Source organism: Dreissena polymorpha, chromosome 2 (assembly GCF_020536995.1).
Source record: "Dreissena polymorpha isolate Duluth1 chromosome 2, UMN_Dpol_1.0, whole genome shotgun sequence".
Classification (NCBI taxonomy): domain Eukaryota; kingdom Metazoa; phylum Mollusca; class Bivalvia; order Myida; family Dreissenidae; genus Dreissena; species Dreissena polymorpha.
In genome coordinates, this window is record NC_068356.1 from 38,654,142 (window position 1) to 38,677,613 (window position 23,472).

The 23,472-nt window shown below is 33.5% G+C and overlaps 1 protein-coding gene across 1 annotated transcript in view; it reads left to right on the forward strand.

The window, feature by feature from the left end:
- The window catches only part of LOC127869669 (speract receptor-like), an 87,938-nt gene extending 76,748 nt beyond the window's left edge, over positions 1–11,190 (forward strand). The window contains exons 12-22 of the mRNA XM_052412326.1: positions 183–356; positions 582–758; positions 3,858–4,023; positions 4,284–4,433; positions 4,970–5,150; positions 6,208–6,348; positions 6,806–6,929; positions 7,358–7,496; positions 8,462–8,665; positions 8,935–9,026; positions 10,387–11,190. Coding sequence (XP_052268286.1) covers positions 183–356; positions 582–758; positions 3,858–4,023; positions 4,284–4,433; positions 4,970–5,150; positions 6,208–6,348; positions 6,806–6,929; positions 7,358–7,496; positions 8,462–8,665; positions 8,935–9,026; positions 10,387–11,190 — 2,352 coding nt within the window. The remainder of the gene's footprint in view (positions 1–182; positions 357–581; positions 759–3,857; positions 4,024–4,283; positions 4,434–4,969; positions 5,151–6,207; positions 6,349–6,805; positions 6,930–7,357; positions 7,497–8,461; positions 8,666–8,934; positions 9,027–10,386) is intronic.
- Positions 11,191–23,472: the final 12,282 nt, after the last annotated feature.

A 23,472-nucleotide genomic window follows, 5' to 3' on the forward strand; every position in this document is an offset into this window, starting at 1 on the left:
TCGCGTGCATCGCGATATTGTCCCGGCTACTTATGACACCAACTGCAATCTTAGGTCGAAATCTTTCTATTTGCAATAGACCAACACATATATCTTATTACCCTATGTTAATTCGAAAACATCTAAACAATATATCGAATGATTATGTTTAATCTCATGATATGTATACTTGTATATCATAGAGGACGGCTGTAGTCAGGGTGAACAGCCAGATGTCGCTCGTCTCCCAGGGAGATTTCGAGTTCCGGCAGCTGTTCACCTGCGTTGCAACTTACAAGGGAATGGTGGTGGCAGTGCGCAAAATTCGAAAGAAACATATTGAACTCACGAGAAACGTTAAAAAGGAACTAAAAGTGGTAAGTTCCATCTATTTGCATCTTTTTTTAGAATAATTATCAAAGAATTCAAGTTGGTAAAGTCATCGTTGATGCTGTTCACCTGACGCAGCATGTCGGTGTTTGTTTTAAGTGTTTTGCTCTAAATGTGTTAGAGTTTTGCGAATGTGACAAATCATACTTTTCATCTTGTTTTTCGTTCGCTAAACGTGAGGTAACGGATAACCCCTGTTTTGGGTTTCACAGATGCGGGATCTACGCCACGAGAATATCAATCCGTTCATCGGAGCATGCGTAGACACGCCGCAGATATTTGTGGTTACCGCCTACTGCTCCAAAGGCAGTCTGCAGGACATTCTGGAGAACGAAGACATACAGCTTGACGACATGTTTAGGGCTTCTCTTGTCTTTGACATCATTCGGGTGGGTTTGTTTCTGTTGATATATTAAAAGAATTAATTTGAAGTTACGATTGAGTTGTAACATCACAGTAAATGATCATGCCTTTTTACAATAATATTATATATATTGTCTGTGACATTCGAAGCGTAATGTATGGTTTCAGAGTTTCTTTTAAACAATTGTATCGTCAATATATGCCATTATTAAGATCATATCGCGTACATTTCTTAGGCCGGTGTATTACATGAACTGAGGACATCAGCAAGCAATTTAAGTATTTTGTATTACTTGTATACATCTCTACTGAATACAGTGCACATGCAATATAGTTCTAAGACAGGTGTCTTAAGTCTATTAGAGCTGTATAAAAGTAATGCATTTATTCTTAATAACATGCATACAGTGGCAAATATAATGCAATGTATTTTATTTCATATACTGTTGTTGTAGTAAAAGTTCTTTGTCAGTTTTTTTGTAAAATATTTGTGCAAAGATTTATAATTTTCTTGAAATCAAATCTAGGAACCGTATATTTGTGTGCTGGTGTAATATCTTTTTCAAAAGTTTAATGGATATTAATATTCATACAAGGTTTATTCGAAATGCGTACATAAAAAATAAGCAATCACAAGCATGTTATAACAGTGTTTAAGTATGTACCAGTTATTGTAAGCTTATGTTCTGGTTCGAATATATTTGGAAATAAGGAATCACAATTAATTCTTAATGTGAAACGTAGGGAATATAGTTATTGAATGTTTCTAATACAACCGTTTATACCAAGAACATTGACAATAAAGTAGTGTACGAGTTAGTATTCTATTAGAGTATTGATTTTGATCAAATATAAAATCTTATAAAGAATCGAGTATCATACACATCTCTCCACTTTGAAATTCAACAGGCTGATAGCACGTTACCACGCTGTTTTTAGCTCCGTCCATCGTTTCATTCAATGTTCCTGTTTATGTTCTATACAAAATAACGCTGTATCTTCCTTCTGTATTGGATAATCTTATTACACTTAGTATGAGACATTCTGCACGAAACCATCAATCAATGACGGAACAGTGAAGTACACGTTTTGCTTTAAAGCCACACACATTGAAATGAAGTACATGTTAATAAATAGATATTGATGTAATTTGAAAGTGTGCAAAATTGCCATTAAATCTTTAGCCTAGTTAGCAAGTAATTTATTTATTTTTTTTATTTTAAAACAGAAAGTAGAATTTCTTTACGTATACATACATTTCGACCTACGCGATTATTTTTAAGTTTAAGCGCAAAAAAGACGGATTTCTACCTTGAAACCACCAGATATATTCTAATTGAGATAGGTAAAATTAAATGTATAGCCTAGTTAGCAAGTATTTATTATTTTTCAAACGATACCGCATTTAAAATTGAAAGTAGGATTTATAGACGTATACTTCCCTTTCGACAAACGCGATTATTTTTAAGTGTTTATGCGCAAAAGAGACGGAGTTCTACCTTTTAGCCACCAGACATATTCAAATTGGCATAGATTAAATAAGTTTTTATTTATACTTCAATTTACTATGCCATGTAATGCATTTCAAGGTGTGTGGCTTTAAGGTTGCACTACATCATTGTCTGACCAGATACCAGATTGATTGCCATTTTACAGTTGCGAATGGTGTATTTATTGGCAAACAGCTACATACCGTCTCTTCAAAGTTAACATAACGTTGTAATACAATTTTCGTGCATTTTAAAGGTCTTATTTAAACAGTTTCTTATAACTAAGGACCTTCTCCAATTATGTTAAAACGTAGAGTTTATCAAATACCTTTTTATGATTAAAATATTAAACATGTGTATTTTGCACTTTTATGGATTCTTCGTATATCAGTTTATTCTGATAACATTAACAACTGAACACAACGCTTGGCATTGTTCTTTAAGCTTTTGAATAGAGGAACACCTGTGTCCACATTGAAAAAACGTGTACTAGGCCGAGAGCTTTCCATCATGCCGTATTTAGCATTCTCCTTTGTTGCATTCAACTGCCAATATATGGTCATAACAACATAAAGAGATACCTGCCCAGTCGGCGCATCTTACAACACTTATTATGTTTCTTTATTGAAGCTATCTAGACAGGACCGAGGGCTGAATTTGGCGTTTTCCTGTTGAGGTGTTACTTATTCAGATATTTCCTGATGATAAAGCCGATTGATGACTGTCATATAATAGTTGTTTTCCATTGTGTTATGCATATCATATATTAATATTCAAATAGTTCAAGTATGGTGTCTTCACATAAGTGCATTCGAATCTACTTTGTCAAATAATTCTGACGTTTGAGCAAACAGCCAATGCATGATTATCGTACTAGTTCTGGCGGGAGTGACAGCTGCGTATTATGCATCGTTATATGAATAAGCATTATGTTAAAATTGTTATATAGTATAAAATGAAATAACCTCATTCTGTACCTACCGTTGCTAGCTTCGTGAGGGGGAATGTGTTCCCGATATAATTGACATTGTTATTTTCATTAAAAAATGTATTGATATTATTATCTATAATTTTTGGAACAAATAATCCAGAAAGGAATTTTGATCTAGTATTAAAGTAGATTTAAATATACTTTTGATGTTTACAGAAGTCTCAAAATATCCAAGTGGTTACAACTTAAAATAAATTGTTTAATATGTTTCATTCTAACAGACCATACACATCTCATATCAAATATAAAGGTTTTCCAATAAACTTAACAAATAGAAATCACGACATAAGTTTAAGTCTAATATTGTTCGATTTGTATATGAGACAAATTACCTATGTATGTAAGAAAATTTCAATTTGTATATTTTCAGCAAAAAATGCTCTAGTAATGATATAGTGTTTGTATGGTATGGTCCATCGACATGGTGCTGGACTTGTTCCAATTATATTGTCACACAACAGTGTTATACTTTTAAGGTGGCTCCTAAGAACATGACAGTGAGATGCATTTCCACGCTGTCGAAACGTTCACGACGGCTTGTGGCGTTTTTAATGAAATGATGTTATATTTTAGTGTATGAGCCATGTACATGGCAGCTTCTGACAAAGTCAGTGTGATAACGCAAAAAATAATGATATTTTCAGGGTATGGCCTATCTACATGACAGCGAAGTGCGTTCCCATGGCAAACTGAAGTCCTCCAACTGCGTTGTGGACAGCCGCTGGGTGCTGAAAATCACGGACTTTGGTCTGCACGAGTTCCTAGACGGAGAAGACGAAGAGGACGAAGGGGACTTTGCCAAATATAGAAGTACGGATGACGGGGAAATTTCAACTAGCATACATGTGTACCTTTTTGATAACATTTTTTTAACATATATGAATTGCTAACGTAAATAACATAAATTCTTACATGTGTGTCACACTTAAGAAGCATTCATTCTAAACTCAAACAAGGATTGGCCAACGTTGATTTGCGTGTGTACTAGGTTCCTATCCCGAAATGCGTGTTAAGGCTTCGTTCTCTAAATAAATCAGTTTATTTCAATAACTTCAATTACCGTTTCTCAGATTTGCTGTGGAAAGCCCCCGAGTTACTTCGAATGGAGAGAAGCCCTCGACGCGGAACACAGGAAGGGGACGTTTACTCGTTCGCAATCATTCTGTACGAAATACACGGCAGAAAGGGACCATTCGGGGATTTGGAATTATCGCCTACATGTAATAGTGGTTTTGATATTTCATTACAAATCAATAATTTACCAGATATAAAAATAATAAAGACTCAAAGGAAATACTATTTAATATAAAAACAGTCGAACACATGTTTATATTTATAGTACCGGTACATATGTTCATAAACATGTATGCAGCACATGTTACAATTTGCAAAAATGATAAACAGATCAATAAAATACACCATATGAACACAACAAGTATTATTTAACTTTCATATAATTTTAACCGACTTGCACCCTTGTGAATGGGCATTAAGATTGTATGTAATACAATTAATAAGTACAAGCAAACTTAGTTAAACAAAATATACACTGTAAGTCAACAGTCAAAATGCTTAAAACATTGAAACTATAATTATTTTCGGCAGCTTAAAGTCAACAACAAACACGTAATATGTATGACGCAAAAAATTATAAAGAAAACCATATATGCAATAACTCAAAATTAAAATGAACATACTCTTAAAAATTTGAACTAGTTTATTAATTTAATGTGTGATGTACCCTAATACAATGCAGGTATTGTGACACGTGTGACGAGTGGTCGGGGTGACGTCCCATTTCGGCCACACCTCGGTGACCTGCTTACAACGTCCAAGTTGGTTACCGACGTCATACGGGACTGCTGGGACGAGGAACCAAGCCGGAGACCCGACTTCAAAACCATCCGAAGTAGGCTGAAGCCCATCCAAAAAGGAATGTAAGTTAAGTGTGAAAAGGAATGTAAGTTAGGTATCATAAACAAATCACAGATATTTAAATCAGTGTTTCATAAAGCAATTTTCACGGTTGCGTTCGAATTGTGTGTTTAAATCACATGCACATGCGAGTTTTAAGTCTTTGATATTATATTGTATAATTCGTCCGTTCGAAGTTCGGCCTGACTCTCCTCTCATATCTCCATTTGTTCAAATCTGATTTTAACATCAAGCGGTAGTCGTATCCGTATACCGGCAAATTCAGTAATATATAAACACGTTTGTTATCTAAAAGTTCTGTAGAATAAAATAAGTTCATAATTTTTATCTATATATCATGAATTATTTTCAGTTCTTAAATTTAAATGAATAGCTCATGTATAACCGTATCGATATATTAAATCTCAACAAGCTTCTGAAAGTTATTTGTATACCGGAAACAAATTATAAAAAGACGCTAGAAACAATCGCCAATGATTTTCTTTCGGTGAACGCATTTGTCGATAGTGTACTCGATAATATTCCCATTAATTGTTCGTAGACAACATCAATCAGTTTCTCTGTCGTAAAACTGTAGAGTAGAAACACCAAGAATCGATTGATAAATATTGTTATTGTGACGTTTATCATTGGTAACTTTGATTTGTCAGAAACACGCGATAAGTCTTATTTGTTTCACCACGGACTTAACAGTAGCCTTGAAACTTTCCATGAAAAGCATATGTGTCACATTTTGACATGGCGAATTATATAGTTCATTGACACCACAATGACGGTATAATAATGAACTAACTAGTTCACAATTGTGTAATGACTCAAGTAATCTCTATATCATTGATGGTTACTTTATTCAAATGATTAAATATAAACTAATCGGTTCTAGTGGTTTACTGGGCATTATTATATACGTAACACAGAGTGCATATCATTTTAACAAAACATCTCGAGTGCGTACACAAACATATAAACATTGGCGCATGTTAATCGGTATGTTGCATGATTATTCAAAACCTAGCACAGCAAACATATAGGACATACATGTATATGACTTTCACACAGGCGACCAAACATACTAGACAACATGATCTCGATTATGGAGAAATATGCAAGTAATCTAGAGGCACTGGTGGAAGAACGGACGGATCAGCTCAGAGAGGAAAAGAAGAAAACAGAGGAAATTCTCCTGCAAATGTTGCCAAAGTAAGGGTCACCAATAACCTGGTTACAACTAGGAGGTCTCGGGTGCGATCCACATTATGGCAGCGTTCTCGAGATCTTCTATTCATACTCCAAGTACTGGTTCTAACGAAACGGGCTTGAGATGACAGCCATATAACTAAGTCGTTTGATGCATCCGCAGTAAAAATATATTTTGTTTACTTACGTTTAATTTATATCCGCACTGTGCGATATTATTGAGAAACAAATTCATACTTGTTGTTCATATTGAAAAATCACATTTATTCCATGGTTGTTTCGAACTTGTGTAACAATTTTATATGTACTTTTGCGAGGCTGTCGATTTAATTTTATTATTGAGTTAACATGTATGTATTTTAAATGTAGATTAGTATATTTATATTATTTAATCAATTGTTTCAAACGCAAAATTCAACATATTGTACATTCGCATTATATTTACTGTTGATTCTTTCAGAGCTGTGACAGAGCAGCTCAAGCGCGGGAAAGTTGTCGAGGCAGAACAATTCGACTGTGTGACCATCTACTTCTCCGACATCTGCGGCTTTACTGCCCTGTCCGCATACAGCACACCAATGCAGGTGGGGTAAACGGCTTAGGATATATATACTCATATACAGCGTGCGTGTATCGAGTTTGTTGATACAAACTATTTATGAAATAATACACACATACGAGTGTTTAATAAAACCAAAAGATATGAAAGTTATATTAAAATACTAACCGATCTAGCGCGAGTCATGCTACAGACAGTGAAATTGCGAGTTTACGATGAGATATTGTGTAGCTTCAAATATATTTGTATAATCCCGAGCCTTATTTGTTTTGGTCTATATTGTATACTGAGGATGATCGCACCCGTTCAATAACGCTACGCATTAAAAGGGAAGCTTAAAAACAATGGTAGATTTAGTATTTTGTGTTAGCTTTATATGATTTAATATACTAGTAGTTATTATGTATTGTCATTTCCGTACTACTATTGAATACCAAAATGTTCTTCTTTCAGGTTGTCAACCTCCTAAATGATATGTATACTTTGTTCGATTCAATTATTGAAAACTACGATGTATATAAAGTGGAAACCATCGGCGACGCTTATATGGTGTGTTCAGGGCTGCCAAAACGTAACGGCATCAATCACGCAGGTACCGCATTTGATGCAACGTTGTGGCCTATAATACAATGAACGGCATTCGATATAGCAGTATCTGTGTTTTATTTGAGTTAGCCATATTCTGTAAATAGTGATGTTTATGTTTGTATTTGAATGACCAATATTCGATATTAGCGATGTATGTGTTTGAATTTGGATGAATTTTAATGAATCAAGGTTACCATAGCAATGTCTCTGTTTTATTTGAATGAGCCATACAAGTATTTTATGTAGCGATGCCATTGTTTTCATTACAACCGATTTGACACGTATGTTGTCGATGCATCTAAGGAACATATGTCAAAGGCTTTAACGATTTTTATATTAATAGCATTGGTTGAGAAGCACGTTTGATGAACCTACTTAGACATTAACAAAGCATTTCAGGTCATATGGGAAATGTACGATTTTTTCAAACTTATATTTTTCTCATACGAAAAGCTCATTGGATATGACACATTCGCAGTTGTAGCAACCAAAATGTAACTCTTAAAATTTCAAAGAGAACACACTTTCTTAGACTTTCAGAAAGTGATCAATTTTTAGACTTGAGTGAGTCGAAAACGGCTGAGTTCGTGTAGTTATTGAATTTCCATAACACATTAACCACTTAAAGATGCGATGCCCTTCAAGATAATTACACACAGTCTAATATATCATAGTTATTGTGATACATATTATACAAATTTAAACGAAGAATATTAAGTTACATTAGTACAGAGATATCACTATCATATAGTATTTTCATTGTAGTCCAAGTTTTACAATTGTTATTTGAAAATGTTAAACGTCAGTATTTCTTGCGTATTATACTTTGATCTTTACGAGTTATAAACATATCAGCGTACCACGTTAACTGGGCCATAAACATATCAACGTGCCACGAGAACTGGGCCTATGGATGTACCTATTGCAAATAAAATAAAACCAGATACCCATCACGGTTGCGTGTTTTAGGTGAAATTGCTTCGATGTCGCTGCATTTGCTAAAAGCGATAAAACAGTTCAAAATACGACACCGCCCTGACGACACGATCAAACTGCGAATAGGAATCCACTCTGGCCCTTGCGTGGCCGGTGTTGTGGGGCTGAAGATGCCCAGATACTGTCTCTTCGGTGATACGGTTAACACCGCTAGTCGCATGGAGAGCAACGGACTTCGTAAGTGTTTTTGATTTTCAACTCTTCATTTTCCTCGTATTGCTGTTTTGCTCATGCTATACGCATATAATTTATACTTAAGTTTGTGTATAACTGTATGTATAAGCGTGTCTAAAACTTTAAATTGGCTTTGTTTTTATAAAGCTTACATTCCGGTATTACTTGTATATTTGTATATTACCACAGCTAGAGCTCAACTTTTTTATACAGTTTAACAATTTGCATATTTTAGTTATTATGAAATCGATATACCACTGGATCTATTGTAGCATTGAAGATACATTGCTCTGTTCCATGCAAGAGGTTATTAGACCTGCTTGGCGGGTATATCGTTCGGGAACGCGGAATCGTTTCGATGAAGGTACTGGTTTTATAAATTGTATGTGTTATGCTGATTATTATGCTGAGCAGATTTTAAGAGTTTTTATGATTCGTTTGCAGTGATCAAAACTGCTTTCGCTTATCTTATGGATATATTGCTCGCTTTATCGTGCTAAAATATTATAAACCTGACAAAATTTAAACGTTCATTTTTATTAATATCAATACTTCAAATCGCATAATAGTTAATCAGTTGGTTACTTGTCTCAAATATTTAAATAAAAATCTTTTTTGATAATTTAAAATATGCAAGCTTTAAACTTTTATTTACAGTTAATACTTACAAAGAAGTTCTATTTCTTATAATACGGATTATATATCCTGGCAAAATGCATCTTGATTGATTCCATTTAAAACACCTTCTCTTTTGTTAACTGTAAATATAGAAACAATATGCTCCTCGGTCTGGCTGCGTTATATATTAATGTATCTGCCATTTTTTTTCTCGTTGTTTTTCTGTAAATTTAAACCACCTTAATTGTGAAGACCAACCATTCTGATCTAGTTTGCTTAAACATAATGTTAAAGGCCAAAATGTCAAATGTCAAAATTAAAATTACTTTGAACTTCGTGTTAAATACAAAAAAATAACTAATTAATGCTACAACTTTCCAAAACAAAAGCATAATATGTTAAAATTATAAAAAACAACAACAATTAAATGGGGAGGATAGGACGTGCGTTTAAATTAAATATTTAAATGGTACAATCTTAGCAACACAGAACTGTAAAAAATATTGTATAGGTTTTTGTAAGAAAAAGACACGCGGAGCTTTCCCGTAGAAGTGTGTATAGAAATAAACAACTGCATACTATTAGTGTTCGCCAGATGTATAAAAGCAAATATAGTATTTCAGGTATTTATATATTTGTCAGAATAACTCAAAAGTTGGTACTAGTTGTCAAAAGGTATTTTAAACTTATATTAGCTGTAAATGGTTTTTGGTAGTATTGTTCACAAATATGTAGTTTTTTCTCAAACCTATGGATAGTAGGGCTTAGTTTGTAATATTTTATAAACGGACGTTTATGATATTTAACCATATAGAGATTTGAAGGGTGAAACAAAGGACAGCTCTGTGTGCAATTTGAAAGTTGGGATGAAGTACTTAAGGCGTTATCAATTTCGGACGGATATATTCTTTATATTAAACGAGTGATTTTTGGATAGCCACTCGCCACTTGCTTATCTGGCATTATAATGAAGATACTTTTGAAGAAACTTAAGTCGTGTTTATCACAAATTTCTTCTCTTAATAATACGTCAAAATTAAGGTACATCATTGTGTTAACCAAACATGTTATTTAATAATGTTATCGTACATGTCCATCTATTTAAGGGTAAAGGCGAAGTTTTGACATTTTGGCTTCTAGGAGAGAACAAACAAAGGCGACTCACGCGACTGGAATCTTTGTTGTCGGATAACGGGACCGGGTTTTTCGCGCAAAAATCTAATGACATAAGTGACGATGTTAATGACAATGGGATAACAATTGCGACAACTTCCTCAGTGGTCGATGAATTGGACGATTTATCGCCGAAGATCAGTCATGTCAGCCCATGTGAAGAGCATGCGTGGTCGAGATTTAGAGCATCAAACTTTGAGCATGAAAAGCCAAAGCATAGTGTATCAAGTGCCAGTGGTTCCCATGGTGAGCGCAGTATTGATAGTAACAGTGGAGACATTATAATAAGTGGTCACGAAACTCAATATGAAAATAACACTTGTTATGAAACATCAAACGATAGCCTGATGGAATCAACTCTTTTGCCTTCAAAAGAAAATCCTGATTTTTCAGTCCACCATGTACCACAAAATCATTATGTCGATTTTCCATGTAATGATCCATGCATTACGCAATCCTCGGACAATAACAGGGATTTTATAGGCTCAAACGGCCAGACAACAAATGAAACTGCGACCAGTGTCGATACGTTCTTGGCAAAGAATCAAACCGATGTGTGTATTGATGTAGATAACATCAATAATAACGAGGGTCTTCTGTTGAATGATCAGTCAGATTTGTGTAACGGAATGTATTCAGTGCGCGATAAAGACTCGAGGCGCAACAACTTTGACTATCAAAACCAAATCGAAATGACACCCTTACTAGGTGACATCAAGAGCAACACGGACATTTGATTTCAAGTGCATTTTGCATTCATGACTTTCCACTCTATTGTTTGAACGATATATGTTTTTTTGATAAACCAATAAATGTGCATCGTTTAAAGCGAGATTATACGATTTAATATATGTGTTAAATTGTAATAAATTGATAAAATATGTTATAATAACACAAAGTTGGCAACACAAATAATGCATTGAAGTCGAATTTCATAAAATGCAGCAAAGACAAATTAACGCCCCGAGCCGATTGTGACGAAGATATTTCGTACATATTTTCCTACAACAACTGAAGCATTCGTCATTTTAGTTAGTGTTCGTGTGTCGTATGAATAGATATCTTTGCAGGAATTTTGAATTTTAAATGAAACGTTAAACTAAATTTAGATTCACATCGTACATGCAGATGTTCATGCTGGCGAATTCGACTGTTCAGACATTTTCGATTTCAGAATTAACAATCTGGCTTATTTCGCACTTTTCGACACATATTCTTCTTAACTTTTATTTTAATTTATATTGATATATATGTTTAATAAGTTATTTACACATTGAATACACATTAATAACTATTTGACAAAATCGTATAATCTCGCTTTAACACATGCATAAATACAAATAAAGCATCGCTTCTGATGGTTGTCGCAAAATAAGGGGACCCATATCATGCACGTGCACAATGTTGATTGACCTTTACATATCAGCTACATAGCAGACATCAAACTTTCACATGGTGGTTAACAGGAATCCGTGTGATTTTTAAGACACAGTATTAATAAGATAATATGTCAATGTTGAATATGTGATTTAGTGGTTGTACGTAATTGATACTAACTTCATTCCGTTTTTGCAGCATTATAATTATATGATTGCTATGTACGTTTCACAATTTTAAAATAACAAATGTTTTAATATCGTTTAAAGGAAACATTTACATAAAATATAAACATTAAATGTTGGAGAGGAATAACACAACAATTAAGATATTTGCTGTCAGAGGAATATAGCATTAGTATTCACTTATTCGGTTTTTTCATAATTGCTTTATTACTTTTCACGAGTACAATATTTGCCGCAGTAATCATTATACAGTTCAGAATTGTGATTTGTTTTTTATTCAATCTATATCATCATGTAATACTCGATGTAAAAATTATACAGCTCTGCGCATATACCATATTTACATATTCCGTCGCGAATAAAAATTGTTTACGTTTCACATATCCATAACATGGGTCTTTGCAAAGTTTTTGCCTCTGGTTAAGAATAAGTTCTAATTGGTTTTAATAAATGCATCTGTTCATATGTTCATGTTAAAACGCATATACACAATCAAACTTGTTTTTGTTCATCTGTTGTGTTGTTGGCAGTTTGTTTGTTAGGGTTTCTTACTGGTTGATTCCCCTGAATAATTTGAGCCTCGCTCTGGAAAACGGGGCTAAATGCACGCGCTTCGTCCGAAAATATTACTCAGGGGCGACACTCTCCGCCTAAACTGGATTTTCGCAAAGAAGAGACTTTTTTAAAACGAAAGCACCATAAAAGCAGACTGTGTTGTCCCTGATTAGCATGAACGCACAAAACCCCTGGTCTTTCAAAGCGAGGCGCGCATATGTTTTGAAACCGTCTTAAAATCTGTTCATAATTGATATTCTTCCCTACTGTATAGTGACGTGTCGTAGAAACACACATACGGGGCTTATATTTTATATTGTCGTTTGTGATTTAGTATTATATGCTTCTAATCAAACTGCTATTTCATCTTCGGTCATATTTCAAACAATACATGCTTATATTACATGCCTATAACATATAATTAATATTACCTACCGGAACTGATCCAGACATATTGTTAGGCTTTGATTTTTCGGCATATATTTTCTCAAAAATAAAAGCTTACATCTATTGTTTTGTTACCAATAATGTCACTACCATAACAATTGCTATACAGAGTTTGTCATTTGACGTTAAACTATGAGCCTCACCATGCGAAAAGGGGCACAGTCTGTTTAGGAGCTTAACTGCCCGCTATAACGTCCCAAAGAGTCGTGGTCTCATTAACATACAGGGTAGGTTCTGACCAGGCTATTCGAAGTCGCAGAATGGAGCCCTATGTTGAAACAAACACGACTAATATGTAAGCTGTTACAACGTCTGAACGTTATATATAACTATAACGTTTTAACGATAAACTATTTTATCCGAACACGCTTAACGACCGCTTCATTGTAAATTCGTTGCGAACGAGGAAACGAGCAGCATACATGTTTAAGTCCGCATGCCTATACTTCCATTGTCTAAAATATCATGACAGTTTAAGCATATGAACTTAAACGGAGTATAAACGATCCTAGCAATATTCTTACAAAACAACCCATATGTAAATATTGATGTTTCATGAAAAAAATTCAAGAATAATTGAAGTTAACAACGCTTCATTAATGGTACAACTATACGGTTGATTATGTATTTTATTTTACATTCCTCTTGTATGTTCATGTATTGAGACAATGCAATTTTTACATTAAAATCTTATAGAATCGCGGTAATGGTATAGAAATGCTCGTGCTCTACGCAACACTAAAGTGTATGCTTTCTGGGTAGACCCAATACTCGGTGTCCAGGAGTGTTGATAGACGCCGGAATACCCATACACCAGTCCTACTAAAACATTGTGACCTTTTTCCTTTGATATAAAGCCAATATGTATGCCTTCTGAATAACTTAATCACTGTGCCGATAAACGATGCCCGAAGCCTAGTCCAATATTATAATATATACGACACTGGTAAACAAGTGGTAACCAAGTCTAAGCTCTTCTTACAGACGATACAGTTCCCACAATGCACAGTACGATGTATGGTGTTCGCTAGGACGGCCTGCTTGACGAGTGAAATATTAAATATGTATTTCTCTTACTCACACATAACTTCGGACATCTTCATAAGTTTGATTTGGTTAAGATCATCATATGTTAATAAGGACATGTCATAAAACGATATGAAAAGACATTATCGAAAATGCTAGTGTTGATCGAACAAATGGTTTGACGTTCGGTATTTGCGTAAATGTCAAGAAAATTTGAATTATTGCGAGGAACGTGAAGGTTTTTATTAGATCTTAAAGTTTTCTCAAAAAGTTATCAAACAACACACACGTACAAGTAATCTTTTACGGTCACATTTGGACTCTTTTTAAGAAATAAATATTGAACGCGAAATGCTGTTGGAATTTTAAAAATATATTTGTGGCGTTTAAGTTAAAACGATTTTAACTTTAGCGTTCGGTTTATAAACGCCAAGTGAACGACAATGTTCAGATTTTAGGCACTAGTGTGAAGGCTTGGATGTTAAAGATGCAAACACTCAACTGCTGTCTTTTTTTTACACTTTTTTTTAACGATATAATATAAAGAAGTGAAATTCCAGCTGCTGGAGCAGTATTGAATTCTCAAATACAATTAGTTGGTCGTTTATTTAAGGCAAGTGACCAATCGCCAAAACAGTATAAAACAGCACAAAACAGCACAATACAGCACAATACAAAACAACACATAAAAGAATTAAGCTGGGGTCAACGCCTTGGAACAGTCAATGCAAATAAGACATGTTTAACTAATAGAACGCGTTCAAAACCTTTGTTCACGTTTAGAACATGCGCAGTTATTATTTTTAAACATTTTAACATGCTAAATTCGTGTACTGCTTAATGTTCAATGAAATTAAAAACTATCAGTGTCTATGTTCGAACATGTGTTTGACAACATTGTTTTTTATTTTTGATGTTGGAATGAAATACGTGAAATGTTAAATTGGAAATGTATTTAACACAATACCTGTTTGCAACTCTTTAATGTTGATTTATTCTCCCATAACGTGAGTTAATGTGGAAGAAAATGCATTTTATTCAATTTACCATTGAGAAACAGAAATACACTGTTCAGTGCCAAAAATGTAAATGCCAGCCAAACAATATTCTGCCTGATGATCATCGGGTTTCATGTTCAGTGTTCATTTCGTTCCAGTAACATTAATGTTGCCCATGCTAAATGGTTCATGTAAAGCATTGCTGGAATTGCTGAAATGTATTAATTTATTATTATAGATCTATAATACAAGTGTACATGTTTGATGAAGATGATTTCCCCTAAACAATAACGACATAAGGAACATAAATTATATAAGGGTTAAGAAACTCATGTTGTTATATATTCTTCTGCCATCTCTCCAAGTTAATGTTTTGTGTTGTGTGGGTCTTTATTACTGTCTCCCTTTTAACGCTGCAACAACATAAGCATCAGTATGATGTAAAAAAATATGTTGTAAAACGTTCACCAAATTTGTATATGTACGTTGATTTTTTATCTGAAAGATATACAGTTTCTTGCACTCATCTGAAACCGTGTTGTTATGTTACAAAAAATGAAGCAGTGAACGCATTGAACGACTGACACCAATAGCGAGGGGGTCCCATGTGGTCAATGCCTCTAATATTTGCACGCTTATTTCCCATGATTGGAACACTGTCTCCGTGGTCAGCTGCGATGATAAATGTACCGATTTTTAACAGTTGAATGGCACGGAAACAGAAATGTCTCAACAAGCTGTCTACAAGAATGACTTCTGATCTGACCGCATAAACTGCTCTATAGTACACGCCTACGTCTTCTCACCATACATAACGAAAAACGAACTTCTAATGGGAAAAAGCTGCATTTAAAGTATGCATGCTATAATAACAAATAAAATGAAATAGCATGTTCAGTCGTTTAGTTTCCGAAAGGTGAATATTGTTTTGGTAACATTTTCGAGTGTTAAACGTGAAAATCGAAAAGTAAAATTAGAAGTAATATAAAATAAACAACATGTTATCAATCTACACCATGCATGTGTTTGTATGAGAATTACGTTAGTTTTTCACGTTCAATTTATACTCTCATATCAGGTTTAAATGAAATCGGTCCAAGCAGTTTCGAGGTATGGTTCTGACAAACAAATGCGCCAGACGGATGTATTGAAGGAAGGACGGACATATGGATGGGCTGTAAACGCTATAACAATATCCATATAACGGGATGATAAATGAAAGATAATTATCGTGCGTGTATCGTTCAAAATGGTTGTGAGCCTTTAGTTAAAAAATGAGTTAACACATAATCCTCTTTAAGTGATTAATTTTTCATAACAACTGATAATACTTGTATACCGTATTCGGCATTCCTTCAGGACATTTAATTATTTCTTCTCAAATGCCATACTATTTTTGTTGGTTTATACAATAATGATATATAATCGATTTTTTTATTGTAGAGGTGTAAAATGGATTTTTGACGACAAATTAAATAAATCATACAACTCTATACCTTCTCAAAATTCTTTATATATGTATGTTGCGTATACATAGGATCTGGCACAAGTTGTCATATCATACCATATTTTACTAAACGAGTTCAGGAATTTTGTTAATAGGCGAGCTTACTAACGAATTTCTTGGACGAGTTTAATAAAATATGGTATGACATGACAACGAGTATCTGATCTTTTTATCATATGCTTTAAAATGAGCAAATTAAATAAATATTTACGCAAACACAATGTTAAATCCGAATGTTGTTTACATTTCGTGACGACATTTGACGTTGCAACGTCATTTCAGCAACATAACAAAATGCGATTGGTCAATCGAACGAAAACTAAGCCAATGAAAACGCTTAAAAAGAATATTACACATGTGTAAGATAAAAATATTTGTAATGGTTATATTACATGGGAAACAGGGTATGGCATGTGATAAATGGGCATTTCAGTCGGGATTTTCTGTAATTTCCCACGTAAATCGACCGTTTTTTGAGAATATTGGAAATAAAGCTACATACAGTTAGCTCATTTGTTGCCATGTATGTGTACTTCATATTGTGAATATTTACAAGAACCATATGTAAAAAATACGTTAATTTAACTTTCACTGTAAACGCACAAATTATAGGCAAGTACCAATGATACAAACACAGTATGCAGCTCAGAGAAGTTTTATACATTGAATATTTATTTTAAACATCAAGAAAAGAAATGTATGTTCGTTAAACGCTTGGTTCTTGTTTTCTTTATATAATTTATGGGCGCGAGCAACCGATGGACTTTCAACATAGGCAATAACAATTGTAAAAATACCGTTGATATGTAGATTGAATTTCCGAGTACAATAGTACGCCAATTATTTTCGTAAAAAGAAATAATATAAAATCGTTATTGTGGACTATTTACAAACATGACTGCATTTCATGTTATATTTTTCATTTTGTAAATAAATTCTTCATAAAATAATCACGCTACATCGTGTAAACCTCGTGAAAATGCCTATACATTTAGCCGAATTGTTTTTAGTGAATTAAGTAATACATCTCTAGCTGTTATAGCCTCGTTCGCCTTCATGTTACGAATATTGTACCAATGTTGTAGACGCAATATTCCTAGTTTCTTGTACATGTTTCCATTATTTATATTATGCCTATGTACCATTTAGGTCCATTATTAACATCAGTGTTCTTTGCAAGAAACAACATTCCATTTTACGAGCACTCCGCCTCCGCAAAGGTGTACTAACTTCCTTTGCCTGATTTTATGAAAGGAATTGCTAAAGCCAATAATGCTACTTTCTGGTAATAATAAAGTACTTAAAGGCTTGACTTTCAACACATAAGCATCATTTTTCCGTTTCAACTTTGCGGGCGTTTGACGATCGATTCAACTGTACTTAATAGGCATTCCATCCTGAAGTACCAATATCAAAAGTGTTAATATGTGTTGTAATCTACAGTGTTTAATATCCGAACGTCGGTAAAACTTAAATAAACAAAATGTAGTGTTGCATTTAGATTCTAGAAATTGGACGGTTTCAAAAAAATATATATTTGAAGTACCAACAGAACCTCAAGTATAATTTTTAATCGGATAAAATTTTCTGGTTTATTTCTTAACCGAATAAAATAATATTTGGTTTGCTGTTTATAATGTTAAATTAAATAGGTATAAATAAATAACCAGATGCACGTTTTGATAAGTGTTTAATGCTCAGCCAATTGAGTCTAAAGCCAAGGCATGAATACAAACACGCTATAATAATAACGTATATTACAAGGAATGCGCTTTATGTATAAATCGTTTGTGTCACAATGTGCAACGATTAACTTATCAAAAGTGTTTATTGTTTCATTAGGTTCCCGACAAAACATGCGTTTGCTTCTTTCCCCAAGCATTATATTGTTGTTTTCTGAAGTCTGGTCTATAAATTCTAAATTAATATACGAAAAGTGAAACTTCAAAACAGTATCAGAAGAGATATTTTTGTTTCAACTAGTCTTTTATGTTAACTACAAAGACTACAAACACAAGATTTAACATAACCACCAATAAATATATCTTTGTATCACCACCCTGAGGGCGGTAGTCATTTTTTTAAAAGAACGACAGGATAAAATTAATATCAAAACACACTCGCGTAAATGAACATTAAATTTACGTGTTTTTATTACTATAGAGTAATCTTAATTTTGATTTAGATCATTTACAAAATGTATAAAAAAAAATCGACACGCGAAACGGGGCACGCCCTCTTCCACACCATAAAAACATATACAATTAATATTCCGAGCTCAACTAATGTTGATTGTTATGCATTTTGCACCTATTTATTCAAGCAAGTATAAAAAGAAGATATCTTCTTGATCAAACTTTAGAACCAATTAAAACCGGAAGCTAGCGAATAAGATTTCTCCATACGAAAAGGTGATGTTGTAGTAATGTAACAACATTAACATCATTGAATTCTTCTACAAAAAGCTTTGAATACCAATTGCATAAATTAAAACGTTCGCACATTGTATTTAGTATTGTATTCACACATGGGAGCTTAATTATTAACTACAAAATGTGAAAACGTTCACTTGAAATTTAAATATTTTAAAATATAAACTGCTCCCGAATTCTTGCACATCAATGTTCACATTATGAGCACATCATATATTCATAAGCTTGATGTTAATCTCACGTCGTAACGTTAAAACAATTTACACGAACCGATTTGTCTGTCGTTAAGATTGCGAAAGTATTTAACGTATGAACAATCTAAAACGACATGTAACTACGTGCTAACACGAATTTCACGTTCTCTTTTTATTTGCTTACTTTCAATTTTAAGTTTAAAGGGGCCTTTTCACAGATTATGACGTGTTATGAAGTTTGTTATTAAATGCAATTTCATATTTTTCTCAACTTCAAGGGGAGATGATTTTGAACTTATTCTTACGTTGCTCATTCACGATAGGGTTGAGTACGCATTGATATAAAAACACTGTAAAAGTTTGAAAAAAATGAATGAAAACTTAAAATTGCATAAAGAAGCTGCATTTCACAATACTTTGAAATTCAGTATAAGATCATAATAGATTTATTGCTCCGATATTCATCATTTTCAATAGGGTTCGAGTAATACTGATATAAAAACACTTCACGAGTTTGGAAAGATTCAGACGAAAGTTGTGAAATCTTTTAATCAAGTGGAAATTGTTTATTTGTCAAATTTAATAGAAAAAAATTCTGGACTTATTGTTCCGATGTTTCTCATTTTTAATGAGGTAAAAATGCTCATTGATATGAAGACACTGAAAGTTTGGAAATAATCTGATGAAAAATGTTGACATAATCACCTAACTAAGCAGTTTTTCACTTTTATGTTTAAATTCAAAGAGACATATTTCTGGACTTATGGTCCGATATTGCTCATATTCTAAGGAAGATAACTATGGACGTAATGGTCGGATAATGCTAAAGGGCCCATACTACCTGGATAGTAATACGTGTCGCGCTTCGCGCTCTATATGTGGTTCTTAAAAAAACTCCGAGGAGTGATTGACTCTAAGGAAACGGGTTGCTGGGACACAGCTCCTCCTTGATAAGCGACTGCTTCCTTTATTGCAACTCACTGTTACAATCAATAATACGTGTCGCACTTCGCGCTCTATATGTGGTAGGGATAGTACTTAGGGCCTATCATAGACAACCATAAAAAACATGGATAATTGATGTGTTGTTTGCATTTATTTGTTAATATTAAAACACGTGAATTTTTTATAAGATATTTAAGTGATGTAAGAAATTTTAATATACGTTGTCACCACGCGGCATCCATCAATTAAAAAAAGTCCAATTTTAGTAAAATGGATTTTAAAATGTCTACATAAAATAAAGCTTTATTATATTTATTAACCTGACTGAAAAAATTTGTCAGCCGCCGAACTGTTCCGGTCGTGCCGGAACCCGGGATTGAACCGGGGGCCTTTGGATGATTGTTGCGTAAACAACTTCAGTCTAACGCTCTCCCAACTGAGCTTTTCCGGCTGACATCATTTATGTACTGCTATTTTGTGAAATTGTCTATAGCGATCGTTATTATCTGTCTATTAATAAACTAATACATTGTACGTTTTCGTACCACAACGCCTTCCAATAAACTTGCTTGGCGCGATAGGTCGTCAAATATCGTACTACATTGATTCTCAACCAAATAAGCAATTTTGAAAACCACAAAATAAATATATTTTGATTATGTTTTGTTTTTATACAAAACCAGAAATTTTCGCGTGTTTGCCCAGTTATCGTGATCTTTCCCCTGTGATCAGTTGTGGATCAGTTATTTATTAAAACAATTAGCTTTGCATTATTGGCAATAAATCTTGTAATAAATGTAATAGGCACGAATGCAGTACTTATTTACACTAATTTACACAAAAAATCACCACTAAGCAAGATATTCTTAAAACAAAAATATAAACATTGATCCGTAAAATAACTTCTCCTCCCATAAGCGAAAACAAAATGCATTACATACTAGTCGCCGCTCTCCAGAGTAACGCCAATCATACATTGTTTTCTTTCTACGTTGAAAATTTAAGACATGCGTTAATGTTTTTCTAGATTTCTGTATCATTCAATCTTTACTTAAACCTTTATAGATGCCATTCCCAGACACATGCGCACGAAGTTACGTCAATAAAAATACGTATTGACGTAGTTCAAATACTATTTTAAAAATTAGTGAAACGACATCCCACCATTCTTTCAACTCGACGACCTTGACTTGTCTTAATTTGCCGTTACAATTCATAAGTTATAAAATGGCATTTAATGGCTTTCATAATCCGTGCAGCTTGCTTATGCGTAGAAAAAGATGTTTGTGTTAATGCATCACCAATTTTAATCATTTTGGTTACGATTGGTCAGAAATATAACATGATTTCGCTAATTTCTGAAGACAGCTTTACTACGTTAAAAGGTTGTATGACTTCTGAAATACTCTAGACATATGTGACATAACCTTATTTTGAGTTTATGATGTTCACAAACCAAACCATTCAATAAAACAAAGTATATATAAACATTTTTGTGTAAATAATATAACATGTAAAAATAAAAATAATCAAATCTCAAAATCATTTTCAGGAGAAAAATATGCTCGCATCTGCTTGTCCCTAAAAAAGGTACCAACAAAACAAGGTCGTAAATGATTTGGAATACTTTGGTAAACGGGAGTTACTTTACCCGTTTCTTAATTGAATGACTTAATTATATACTCATGACGTATTACGCTTCTATCAAACTTGCTATTTTAAGATCGTATTGCTGAATGTTTTAACACTCTCTTGATAGTCATTATGTAAGAATAGTGTCTATTATACATTCATGACGTTTTCCCGACATGTTCGTGGTCATAATAATGATACTTCACTGAATATTATTGAAGCTGTTAAGCTCTTTAAGAAAATAAGGTAGCCATATTTTTGTTGAATCTCCTGATGCAAATATACACATGTAGCTACATGAAAAAATTCAATTTTGGGTGGCCAACTTTAAAAATGTCAAATTTGATTTAGACTGAATCAATCTAAAAAAAGTGATTTATAACATTTGAAGGACCAGTTCTTTTTCGAATAATCTTTTGTACTTGAGACCTTATGTTTGACCGAGTACATGGGCTTGAAATAATCTGATAGAGAAAGTTTTCGTTCTGACCTTACTCCAATAATACGACTTGTTGAAAAGTGTAATATCAGTATTTCCTGTTTATTTTACAAGCATTTTGATATATCATTATCGAAAAAAAAATCATCACATTACGATTAACTTTTTGCAATTTCATTAGTAAAATATCAGAGGTTGCAAGGTTTCCATATACCGAAAATTATGTTCATGAAAGGACGTATTCATTTGACATAGCCAAATGAGGTCAGATGAATATTATATTTTGAGAGATTTACTATATGGACGTCTTGAGATTGATATGACAACTGCCGTAAGAATATGCGGAAAATAAATGCGTGACATCTCAAATCTGTTATCGATTTGCAAACATATTCAGACATGCGAACTCTAACTCAAGAAGCCTTCAAGTAGTTTATTTACTTTGTCCATTCTCCACCCGAACATCCGATTCGATGTTTCTGCTTGATATATTAAGTTAATCCATATGCTATAAAAAAATGTGTCTTACCAGCAAGACCTGGGTATTAAACTGAGTTAACACAGTTGATCGGTCGACAAACGTCAAAAACTCTTTGATCTCGGTGAAAATCGTGTACTTCCAGTTTCTTAGCATTAAAATGCATGGTGAATACCTTTTAAAGTGCGTAAATGTCGTTTTTAGACTGTCTGTAGAATATTTTCAAAACTCTGAAGTGAATTATATGGCTCATCTAATTTTCCTATCAATATTTGCCGATACCTTTCCGGTTTATTTACAGGCATCAAACATGTGCACATAATATAATGATTTTTTGTTTATTTGACTCGCACTTTTGCTCAATAAAATTATTTATAATTATGAAAATTCGGTTCATGAACGGTTGTACACATATGACATTGACAAAAGAGGTAAAATTAATATTATACTTTGGGAGATTTACTATATGGATATCCTGATCTAGATATGACAACTGCCTTAAAAATTTGGGAAAATAAATGCGAAAAAATGCAACCTTGGTGTCGATTTGCAAACATATTCAGTGAGATTAACATGCGGGCCGATTAACATGTAACTCAGCCTTCAAGTATTTCATACTTTAAAATAAAAGTCTGAGTTTTTAAGCGCGTCGTGTAGTGGTAACGATTGCAGTATCAACACTGTTCTTTACGTAAATGATTTATTTCAATTGCTAATGCTCTTCAATTGATGATGTTAAGGCCGGTAATTCTCTACAATCCTAATTGTTCGTTTAAATATGCGCTTAAAAAGTTGATCATTTGT